The sequence below is a fragment of the Oncorhynchus nerka genome, linkage group LG13 (genome assembly GCF_034236695.1).
Source record: "Oncorhynchus nerka isolate Pitt River linkage group LG13, Oner_Uvic_2.0, whole genome shotgun sequence".
NCBI lineage: Eukaryota > Metazoa > Chordata > Actinopteri > Salmoniformes > Salmonidae > Oncorhynchus > Oncorhynchus nerka.
This window is the reverse complement of record NC_088408.1, coordinates 23660208-23672967: the sequence shown is the minus strand read 5'-3', so window position 1 is coordinate 23672967 and position 12760 is coordinate 23660208. Positions and strand designations below refer to the sequence as shown.

Below are 12760 nucleotides of genomic sequence, written 5' to 3'. Positions count from 1 at the left end.
GTTATAGCAGCAATGTTCCAACATCTAGTGGAAGGCCTTCCCAGAAGAGTGGAGGCTGTTATAGCAGCAATGTTCCAACATCTAGTGGAAAGCCTTCCCCGAAGAGTGGAGGCTGTTATAGCAGCAAAGGGGGGGACCAACTCCATATTAATTCCCTCATTTCAGATATGTCCGGTAAATTAAAATTCTGCCGGTCAAATGTCGGGCACCACATTTTCATAACGGAAACCCCGGTACACCAACAGACAGACCTACTCTACTACCATATGTCCAGCTAGAGAGCAAACGAAAGACAACCTGTGAGACGGCAGTGAGAAATCTTTAGAGAGCTGAGGTTAAAGTCCTGTCATGTTTTAATGCTGTTTTGATGAGAAATCCATGTGCTTAGCTGGCCCAGCCATTCTGGAAGGAAATTACTATAAATGGCTTAACAACACTGGGTGTGTGAATGGCTGAGTGTGTGTGTGTGTGTGCGCGCACACATGCTACAAGGGAGTATAAATATCCCTCAGACAAGGAGCTCTTGGCCACCTGGGGAGCAATTACATGCCTTGTAGCATGGAGACTTCTGTCCACACGCTGTGAAAACCAACACAGCAACACCTACTATATGCCATCACCCCCACATAAATTCTAACATTTCGTCCACCAATATTTCAACCACTCAGATAAGACACACCTGCTGTTTCTGTACACCCATTAGTAGTTCATAGTATTCTGTTGAACCCCTTACACATAGTTGCCCCTCTACCACTGCTTTCCCGGTTCATCTGAGTGCCCCGATAACAGACAGAACCTTTTGACAGTTTCAGACAGAGAGCGTTGTAGATAATGGACACGGGTCTCCGAACACGCGCACACACATCACTGCTTTGTTTGGCTGTAAACGCTGAGATACACTGCTAGGTCTGTAATTACAAGCTGCGACTGGAGGCAGAGGAATCAAATGCGTTTCCATTACAGGACTCAGTATTCCAGCCAGACAGCCTTAATGACACAGCGTGGCAGCGTTACAGAGACATATCAAATTAGATGATTCCATTTGAGGGATCGATGTTACATGGAGATAGTGTCGTCTGTATCTGTGTTGTTGCGTTGAGAGCAGCTTCACGGTGTGTGTGTGTGTTGTTGCTTTGAGATAGGCTTCACAGTGTGTGTGTGTCGTTGCATTGAGAGCAGCTTCACAGTGTGTGTGTCGTTGCGTTGAGAGAGGCGTCACAGTTTGTGTGTGTGTGTCGTTGCATTGAGAGCAGCTTCACAGTGTGCGTGTTGTTGCGTTGAGAGGCTTCACAGTGTGTGTGTGTGTGTGTCGTTGCATTGAGAAAGGCTTGGGAGATCCATTCAGTTCAGTAATGAGCAGCAGCAGCCTGTTCCCATTACGTTCTGTAATGTTATTTTGATTGCTCAATTTAATCTCCCCAGCCCAGCATCAAGACCGTGTGTGGAGAGCAGCAGAAGATCAAGCCATTCACATCTCCTCATAGGCCCTTCAGTCTCATTGTTGCACTTCCGTGGATGGAAGTGTTGCTTTCTGATCAAAGGGATTTTACCCACTAATCAATTATCAAGTTTGACTTTACAGCTCAGGACAGTTACACACACAGGGATATACAGGCAATAGCCATCCTTCTAACCAGGGACATCTATGCACAAGGCTCTATTGAAAAAGCTAGTCCATGTAACCTAACATACAAGACACTTCATGAAATAACTTCAATATAAGTATAGCCAACAGAGCACCTGCAAACATGTTTTAGCACAGCTTCCGTTACTGCTACACTAGCAGCATCCAAATCTTGTGCCACTTAATCAGTTGTTTCCATAGGCACATGTCAGTGTCCTACCTCTCTACATGGTCCAGGTTTCCTGACACACCCAGACCTCCGATGGTATAGAGTTTCCCATCGTAGACCAGACTGTTGTGTCTGCAGCGAGGCACCGTCATACGGGACATCAGATTCCAGTTGTCCAATAGAGACATGTAGCACCACACGTCAGCTACCATCACCCCCGACTCTGTCCCACCTGAAACACACACATAAAATACACACGTCAGCTACCATCACCCCCGACTCTGTCCCACCTGAAACACACACACCACACACACGTCAGCTACCATCACCCCCGACTCTGTCCCACCTGAAACACACACACCACACACTCGTCAGCTACCATCACACCAGACTCTAACACCGACTAAATAAAATGCATTTACAATTTAACCAATGTTAAAAATATCCAGATAGATTATTTTTTTACTGGTTTACAATAAGTCATTTTGGAATCGTTATGACCTTGGGGCAAATGTAACAAGGCACCACCAAGACAAAATGCCTGTATATTCACCCTTATTTCTACCCCTCACTGTTACAATGCATTACCTAGCTTGGTATGAAAGCAGCAAACAGAGCGGACATTCAATCCATTATCTGGAGGAACACAGGGTCCTCAGCCCTGGTTAGTACTACTGCACACTGATGATTTCCCCACTGAGCACCTGCCTCCCCACAGACACACACAGGACAGGTCCATGGGAAATGAGAGAGGGGAGAACATTCTCTCTTAGCATTTCTAGTGTTCTGTTTCCACAGTCGAATGTCAAGGTCTACCTCTGTATAGGAGATGTACACACATAGAGACTGGACGAGAACAGAGACCTCTGGAGGAATATAGTACAGAGAAAAGAACAGAGAACCGAGACCTCTGGAGGAATATAGTACAGAGAACAGAGACCTCTGGAGGAATATAGTACAGAGGAGAGAACAGAGAACAGACCTCTGGAGGAATACAGTAGAGGAGAGAACAGACCTCTGGAGGAATATAGTACAGAGGAGAGAACAGAGAACAGACCTCTGGAGGAATACAGTAGAGGAGAGAACAGACCTCTGGAGGAATATAGTACAGAGGAGAGAACTGAGACCTCTGGAGGAATATAGTACAGAGAAGAGAACTGAGACCTCTGGAGGAATATAGGGGAACAATAATATGAATATAATTTTAAAACTTTACACTGGATGTATGGATAAACAGATATAGATATACTCTATGTGTGTGACGGTCCACGTCGTTAGCCTACCTGACAAGTAGATGTTGTCCCCAGCTGAGATGACGCTGAAGAACTCTCTGTCGTAGAAGGGCAGGCTGGCCAATGGGAACCACTTACTGTTCTGAGGGTTAAAACATGTCACCGCCGTCAGAGAGCGCTGGTTCATACTGATGGCCTGACGACCACCGATTAACACTATCACCTCTGCCACACCTAGAGGGACAGAGGGAGGGGAGGGGGAGAGACAGAGAAACTCATTAAACAAGTGTTTGCAGAAACTATCATACGGTGAGGATGCTGTTTTTAATGAGTGCGTCAGAGCAGTGTTACTGATAAAAGCACCCAGCCTATTTAGTTGGTTTGGAGCAGCAACTGTTGACTGAGTCAGAGGTACAGGTGCAATAATTGGTGGTATTTATTTACAATGAAATGTAAATAGTGATTGCACAGTTAGGATCCTGCAATAGCATAGGAACTAGTGACATAGTTGGGTTCAAGCATTGTTTGTAACTAACAATTAGTCCATTTGTGTGGGGAGAAATGGAGGGAAATAACCTACATGGGCTGTGGTTTTGTAGCCTCGGAAGTGGGAAGCCCAGGTTTGTCACGTACAAAACAGGATTTTGGAACGTTGTGGACTATGGTTGTGGACAATTCCTTTTGGGTGATGGACATAGCTCTAATTGGTCTACAGACAGCACCAAACTTGGCTTCAGATGTTTTTCCAATTTAGCAGCCTGCAGGCCTTGTTTATTGTTATTTCCAATTCAATAGCCTCTCAGGGATATGCAAAACCAAAATGCAAACTGACAAAGTTTCCTCTTGGTGCAGGAAAGTGTAATGTGTAAAGTGGGACATATAACTCAATTATCTAGACAGCTCTCTCTGCCATCTGTTAGGCTGCAGCAGCTCTCTACTCTCCAGTCCCATACAGATAACTCTCCTGTCTGCATCCGTCTTTCTCTCTCCCTCCCTCCTTCAGTCTCTCCCTCCATTGCCACAAAAAATACTTTTATCCCACTATCTCTACCCCCCCAACCCTCTTCTACCCCCTCTACTCCATTCCCATAGATGCACATCACTTCTCTATCTGTGCTAGTGAGACTCACAGCATGGCCTCAAACCCTTACTAAATCAATACGCTAAATCAATGTGTGGATATTCAAGAACAGCAGCACTGCAAACACAACAGCATTTTAATTCTGGGTCTCGTCTAATTCAGAGCAGCACCTCCACCTGTGTGTGTGTTTTGATCAGAGCTCTCTCAGCCAGTATAAGTATTCTCTCCATGTTCAGTGCTCAACCATGGTGTTCAGTACACTACTGGTGCCTCATCTCTCACACACTGTTGGCATACGCTGTATAAAGATGCTAGTGATGCGTCGTGTGTGTGTTTGTGGTTGCGTGTGGCAGCATACACTGTATAAAGATGCTAGTGATGCGTAGTGTGTGTGTGTTTGTGGTTGCGTGTGGCAGCATACACTGTATAAAGATGCTAGTGATACGTAGTGTGTGTGTTTGTGGTTGCGTGTGGCAGCATACGCTGTATAAAGATGCAAGTGATGCGTAGTGTGTGTGTGTTTGTGGTTGCGTGTGGCAGCATACGCTGTATAAAGATGCTAGTGATGCGTAGTGTGTGTGTGTTTGTGGTTGCGTGTGGCAGCATACGCTGTATAAAGATGCTAGTGATGCGTAGTGTGTGTGTGTTTGTGGTTGCGTGTGGCAGCATACACTGTATAAAGATGCTAGTGATACGTAGTGTGTGTGTTTGTGGTTGCGTGTGGCAGCATACACTGTATAAAGATGCTAGTGATACGTAGTGTGTGTGTTTGTGGTTGCGTGTGGCAGCATACACTGTATAAAGATGCTAGTGATGCGTAGTGTGTGTGTTTGTGGTTGCGTGTGGCAGCATACGCTGTATAAAGATGCTAGTGATGCGTAGTGTGTGTGTTTGTGGTTGCGCGTGGCAGCATACGCTGTATAAAGATGCTAGTGATGCGTAGTGTGTGTGTTTGCGTGTGTGTTTGTGTGGCAGCATACGCTGTATAAAAACACCAGTGATCCAAAACAAACACACTGGCTGTCTGCCACATGCATCTCCAGGCCTCAACAGCAGTTTGACAGAGGGAGGGAGAAAGGGAAAGCCAGAGAGAAGGAAAGAGATCTATTCCTCAATCATTCCATAGCTAGGATTCTAACCGCTGGCTCAATAGTCCTTCTCCACCCTCGTTCCCTTGACAACCACCTTCCACCACTCCTTTTTTTTCCTTCACCACCTTACATCCCTTTAAACACTGCGGTCATCTTAACTAAAGCTGCTCTCCAGCTTTCCTTATTTTCTCTCTTCCTGTCTTTCTCCAGGGCTGTTAAAATACAGCGAGAGCTTTTGATAAAAAAGGAGAGGAGAACAGAAGGCTTTAGTGGGATGAGCAGAGAGAAGAGGTAAATGTTGACACTGGGATAGGATGGCTGGAAACATGCACTGCTTCTTCCAAAGAAGAAGCAGTTTAATCACAAAAATGGGCCACAAACGTGCTAGAGCTTTACCAAATATGAATATGTGCTGCCAATGTAACTACAGATATATGGGTGACTGAACACTGACTGACTATTAAAGCAGAGGAATAGTGACAATATATAGGAAGATGAGAGCAGTATAAAAATATTTACCTCAGTGCAGTGGTATTCAGAGTGGCAACAGCACAACCATCAGGTAACAACTACAGAACAACTTCAGCTGACATACTGCTCATATACAGTACAATATTGCTGAACGTGTGATTCTCAGTCCTGAGGTAAATGCCAACCATGTATCTCGACACAGAACATATACAAGAAACATACATAATGTGTTGGTTGAATGCATGTGTGTTTAGATCCTTGTTCTCTCTACATCATCATGCATTATAACAACCGGAAGGTTCATACATACACCAGGGATGGTGGAGTAACTGCCAAGATAAGCGACTCATCTTTTTATTTTTCAATTGCAGAATGTTTTTGTTAGTGAACATGACATCTGGATGGGAGGTGGGATGCCTCTTGAACCCTGTCACCTGCTCTTAAAGGTCAAACAGAGACACTTCTCCACTTGTTAGGGAAGTGGAAATAAAACAGAATGAATGTTATTTATTTTCTCTGCCTCTCTTCCTACCAGTCTTTGTCCTTGGCTCTCTCTTGCTCCATATCTCCGCCTCTGTCCTCTGTTAGAGTAACTAGAAACTGTTCATACGTAGCATATACAAACATGGAACCAAAACGTCCTCTGGGGGTTGTGAGACAGCCAGGGTGAAGGTGAATACAGCCAGTGTTGGATCACATCACATCACGGGTAGAGCTGCTAGAGACGTGTGAGCATGCAGTACATTCTCCTTGACAACAGATCCACACAGGGGCTGATGTCATTCAGCTGCTGAAACAGTGGGGGAAGAGGAAGGATGTATGGAGGGATGGAGAGATAACTGAGATGCTGACAGCATGTGTTCTCTACCGTGTCGTGACCATGAGAGGAAAGGAGGAGGGGCGAGAACCTGCTGAGCCTAGCTTCGATGGAACACACACCACAGCCACTACCTCCTAATGACTCCTATCCCTGACACCAGCCTGCTCCCTACTGTTCACACACACACACACACCCTGTCATTTACATCACAGCAGGACTAAGTAAGGGTTCCTCCTCCACACGCCATAGATTCTTACACACAAATGTCACTCGGGAGCTTTCATTTCCTGTACACACACACCTTTCCTGCACCAGTCCAGTTTCCCCTATTCAAAACGTTCCCTCTATCGCCCACTTTCTCAATTCAATTTAATTCAATCTACTTTATTGACATGGAAAGCAAAACCCTTACATTGTCAAAGTAAACATGACAACAATGGTCCAACAAGAGCACTGTACAGGAATATACTAGACTGTTAATAAAAAATAATGAACATGTTCAGTGGTAATAATATTAACAGCAATCACAACCAATAATAATAATAATAATAGAGAATTGTAAAAATACAATTAATACTGGTACTAGGTTTAACCTGACTTCTAGAAAAGGCATAGTAATGACTAGTAGCAGTATGGAAAAGCCAGAACAGAACAAAAAGTCAAATATTAATGACAGTTTTTCACTTAGGTTGTGACAGGAGGCTAAAACACAGTATTTTTATTTAGAGATGTATTTAGGTTAATCGTTTAGGTTCACATTTATCTTCTAATTTTGTGTAAGATTGTATTTCTATGACTAAATATCTTTCACAATTTGACAGAAAATACAGCTCCGTCTGTACCTCTCCTCTCTGCGTTCTCCGTTTCTCCTTGTTCTACTCCCTACTCTGACCCTTCCTCTTTTTACCCAACGGCTAAACCCTGCTCTCTCCGTCTATCCCTCTCACCTCAGCCCTGCTTCCTGTTGTAAACCCTGCTCTCTCTGTCTATCCCTCTCACCTCAGCCCTGCTTCCTGTTGTAAACCCTGCTCTCTCCGTCTATCCCTCTCACCACAGCCCTGCTTCCTGTTGTAAACCCTGCTCTCTGTCTATCCCTCTCACCTCAGCCCTGCTTCCTGTTGTAAACCCTGCTCTCTCAGTCTATCCCTCTCACCTCAGCCCTGCTTCCTGTTGTAAACCCTGCTCTCTGTCTATCCCTCTCACCTCAGCCCTGCTTCCTGTTGTAAACCCTGCTCTCTCTGTCTATCCCTCTCACCTCAGCCCTGCTTCCTGTTGTAAACCCTGCTCTCTCTGTCTATCCCTCTCACCTCAGCCCTGCTTCCTGTTGTAAACCCTGCTCTCTCCGTCTATCCCTCTCACCTCAGCCCTGCTTCCTGTTGTAAACCCTGCTCTCTCCGTCTATCCCTCTCACCTCAGCCCTGCTTCCTGTTGTAAACCCTGCTCTCTCCGTCTATCCCTCTCACCACAGCCCTGCTTCCTGTTGTAAACCCTGCTCTCTCAGTCTATCCCTCTCACCTCAGCCCTGCTTCCTGTTGTAAACCCTGCTCTCTGTCTATCCCTCTCACCTCAGCCCTGCTTCCTGTTGTAAACCCTGCTCTCTCCGTCTATCCCTCTCACCTCAGCCCTGCTTCCTGTTGTAAACTCTGCTCTCTCCGTCTATCCCTCTCACCTCAGCCCTGCTTCCTGTTGTAAACCCTGCTCTCTCCGTCTATCCCTCTCACCTCAGCCCTGCTTCCTGTTGTAAACCCTGCTCTCTCCGTCTATCCCTCTCACCTCAGCCCTGCTTCCTGTTGTAAACCCTGCTCTCTCCGTCTATCCCTCTCACCTCAGCCCTGCTTCCTGTTGTAAACCCTGCTCTCACCGTCTTTCCCTCTCACCACAGCCCTGCTTCCTGTTGTAAACCCTGCTCTCTGTCTATCCCTCTCACCTCAGCCCTGCTTCCTGTTGTAAACCCTGCTCTCTCCGTCTATCCCTCTCACCTCAGCCCTGCTTCCTGTTGTAAACCCTGCTCTCTGTCTATCCCTCTCACCTCAGCCCTGCTTCCTGTTGTAAACCCTGCTCTCTCCATCTATCCCTCTCACCTCAGCCCTGCTTCCTGTTGTAGTTGTTATTTCATCTTCTCCCACATCTCAATCTCTTATATTTCTTTACTCAGTTCAATCTTGTTCTCTCCCATTGCACTCGTCTTCTTGGACCCTCTTTTTCCCCTTAATCTCACTCATACCTCAGCCTATCACTAAAACCCACTCACCTTTTCCTCTCCGGCCAATCACTCCATCTCCTCCCTCTCTAACCTTATGGTCTCTCTCCCAGAGGGGTAATTTGGTATGGTGAGGATCAGGAGGCCAGGGGCCTCAGAGTGTGTGGCCCCAGCTGTGAGAGTATTCTGGCATAGAATCAGGTAGTGTGTGTTTGAGTCAATGTGTGAGCTCTAAGGGTATTCACATGGTGTGTGTGTTTGTGCCCTGCTGTGAGGGGACTAGCCAGGTTGAGTGACAGTCACAATGGGACAGGGACTCGGCACTAGCAGGCGCTCTGCCAGCCCACACACACGCTTGCACGCACTGTCGAAACACAGTCCATGCCAAATGTGACCTTTTGACCTACCTAAGACTACCCACAGATTCAGATTCATACAATCTCACACTCATCCAGGCTGCTAATGTGAAAATCATTGCATGTGCAGATTTGGTCTGTGTGCATGTATGTGTGGTGTGGGAAAACTGCATATTCTAGCTCTGGGTAGATACTGAGTTAAGTCAGTCAGCCAGCCAGTATCCATCCTCCACCTCCATGCAACACCATGGCTTAACTTGATTCTCTGGTAAGTGGTCAGAAAGCTGTGTCGTCATGCCAACAGCCATGGGTTTTATATTCACTGGACGTATTTAGACCAGAGGTCACACTACCATTTTAATGTATGATTTGATATTTATGTACTTGTTCAACATTTCACCAATAAGACGAGAAACAAACATCTCCACCTAAATCTTTTATTTGACGCTCTACTACATCTTTCCACATTACAAGGAAAGAGATATTATGGAAATTTCGCAAGCTTTGGCTTCATAGTGTGTGTGTGACTCAGCCATTCAAGGACCATGCTGCATTCCTCTTTAGAGTAACACAAAGTAATCTCACATTACATTGGTTCTTTAAAACAAACCAGCCTGAATAATCACTCAAACGAGGCACTGGACACTTACACAAGCATGCCGCTTGCACACAAATGTGACTCGATTCAGGAAACTAGGCGTATGTCGCAAGTCACGACTTCACAGGAGAGCTGTTTTAAAAAACTGTTTTCGCTAAATGCATTTTTGGCAGAAATGTCTTTTCAAACATGTCAACTTTTATGTGCCTTAATGTCAAACTTGTGTGCCATTTGTAAATACAAATACAATTGTTAAATTACAAGCCCAGTTTGTTTAGCCACAGAAAAAGAAAGCAACCTTCCCGCTAGCCATGATCGCCTGAGATAATGAGTGGGCTGGACATGCCGAGAGATGAGTTCAGATTGGTTTACCATAAAGCACGTGTCAGTCTATTGGAGCTGGTCAGTATGTTTGGGTAATCGTGTTTAACGTGGATGAAAAAAAAAAAAAAAAAAAAAGGATTGTGTAGTAAAACTGCATAAACCTACAGTCAAGTTAAAGTGTACTGTTAGCTAGCTAATGTTAGCTGGCTGGCTCACTAGCTAAAGTTGTGTATGCTCTCCACTTTCTGGAGGACCGAGTTTTGAAATCAGTGGAATTTGAGTACGATAGCTAAGGAGATGGAGAAAACACCCGTCTGGATTACATCGTCAAACTAAGGCGACCATGCATAGCATCAGACAGGAGACACATCCAACCATGATATATACTGGTAAGATTTTCAGATATTACACGTTTCTAGTGTACTGTTAGCTAGCTAACGTTAGCTGGCTGGGTCACTAGCTAACATTACATGTATGATCTTATTCTTAGTAGCTATCTCAGACATTTGCTTGAGTAGTTATAGCTATAGAACCGGGTTGGTTAGCTACCTGCAGATTCATGCGTCATGAGTTGTGATTATGGTCCATTGTTTAGCTAGCTAGCTACATCTTAACAAAAGATTGCATTCTAATTTTTACAAAGTATTTTTATTTCAAGTTAAAGTGAACTGTTAGCTAGATAATATTAGCTGGCTGGCTTGCTAACTAACATTACATCATGCGTTGGGATTCGTTGTTTGCCTAGCTTGCTATCTAGCTACATTTCTTAAAATACTTGTCTTAGTGTGCCAGAGCGGAGCATAAGTGATGCATTTTTGAATGCTCAACACCCGTTGAATATGTCCGGTGTCGGTAAAAAAGCGTAATTACATTTTTTGCCAGCAGCACAGTTAGTCACCAACGCTCTGGATAATTTCAAAAAATCCTAATCAGCTCTCCTAGGGCGAGTAAAATGGTCAGAGTGGGGTGTTCTCTCATTATGTGTCTGGAAGTAGCTAGCCAATGTTTGCCAGTTAGCTTGGGTGCTTGACTGTGTTGTGAGGTCAGAGCTTTCGGAACGGCCCTACTTATTGGCCAGAGCGTCCAGTGTGTGCTCTGAACGCGAAACCACAGATAGAAGCTCTCAGATGTATAGAAGCTGGCTATTTATGTACTAACGGTTAGATCAACCCTTAAAGAGATAGGTGGGGCTAAGGCTTAAGAGGGTGTGAACAATGTTGAATGGGTGTAGACAAAGAGGGCTCTCCAATAGTAGTACCAAAACAGTGAAAGACGGTTTTCTCAAAAAGGGAGGTACAAGTCGATCAACTTTCAAAGCAGAATTACTTCCCCATTGTTCCTCACATTCAGTGTATGATAAACCATTTTGTAGCTCTGAGTCTCTACTTTCATCCAACATAAAAAACAGAAATTCAAATGTTGCTACATAAGAAAGAGGTTGAGAGTCACAAATATCCAAAATAACAAACCCTATAATTGCCATCCAAAATCACACGTTTCAAGTACCATCTCCCAAGCGAATGGCTGGAGTGGAGGTGACAAAAAAAATAAATGAGAAATAAATTATATTGGCTGAAACAGGGCTCTAGTCAAGACAGTGTGTGAATTAGAGCTGTGCTTCAGACGAAAGGCAATAGAGATTGAATAGCATATGATCTTATGCTCTTCCCTGTGCTCTTGTGAAGTTCTCATTTCTGTCTCAGTGGTGCCTCATGTCTCTTCCCCAAAGGGCCAAGGTGGACCAGAGGTCTGAATCAGATGTCACCATTCTAAATGTAGGACGCGTGTTTCAGTCGTTATACAGTCTTCCCAATATCTTCACTATTCTGGACTTGCAGGCTACTCTCTCCACTGAGTGCGTTTCTACTTATTGACTATTACTGTTTTAAGATGACCTTCCTCCTGGAGAGCTACTGGGTCTGCATAGTTTTGCTGCAGCCCTGCTCTAACACCTCATAACCAAGGCCCTGATGAGCAGCTGATAAAAAGCCGGAAGAAAAAAAGCTTTCCAGGTGGAGGGTTGGCCATCCCTGGTTTATATTTCATCCTTTAGCTAAATCTCTTTCCAGGTGGAGGGTTGGCAATCCCTGGTTTATATTTCATCCTTTAGCTAAATCTCTTTCCAGGTGGAGGGTTGGCAATCCCTGGTTTATATTTCATCCTTTAGCTAAATCTCTTTCCAGGTGGAGGGTTGGCCATCCCTGGTTTATATTTCATCCTTTAGCTAAATCTCTTTCCAGGTGGAGGGTTGGCCATCCCTGGTTTATATTTCATCCTTTAGCTAAATCTCTTTCCAGGTGGAGGGTTGGCAATCCCTGGTTTACATTTCATCCTTTAGCTAAATCTCTTTCCAGGTGGAGGGTTGGCCATCCCTGGTTTACATTTCATCCTTTAGCTAAATCTCTTTCCAGGTGGAGGGTTGGCCATCCCTGGTTTATATTTCATCCTTTAGCTAAATCTCTTTCCAGGTGGAGGGTTGGCCATCCCTGGTTTATATTTCATCCTTTAGCTAAATCTCTTTCCAGGTGGAGGGTTGGCCATCCCTGGTTTACATTTCATCCTTTAGCTAAATCTCTTTCCAGGTGGAGGGTTGGCCATCCCTGGTTTATATTTCATCCTTTAGCTAAATCTCTTTCCAGGTGGAGGGTTGGCCATCCCTGGTTTATATTTCATCATTTAGCTCCGTTTTCAATTGAGTGTGTTGGTGCATTTGAAGATGCTGACTATTTGACTACTGATTCATCAAGCTCACCTGGAGGTCTACTACAGTTCAAAGCAGCCGCTGGCCGCTCCA

At 44.8% G+C, this 12760-nt stretch overlaps 1 protein-coding gene across 1 annotated transcript in view; it reads right to left on the bottom strand.

The window, feature by feature from the left end:
• Positions 1–12760, bottom strand: part of LOC115139223 (kelch-like protein 29) — a 436865-nt gene that overhangs the window by 35540 nt on the left and 388565 nt on the right. The window contains 2 exon segments of the mRNA XM_029676375.2: positions 1845–2025; positions 3077–3259. Of these exon segments, the coding sequence (XP_029532235.2) occupies positions 1845–2025; positions 3077–3259 (364 nt within the window).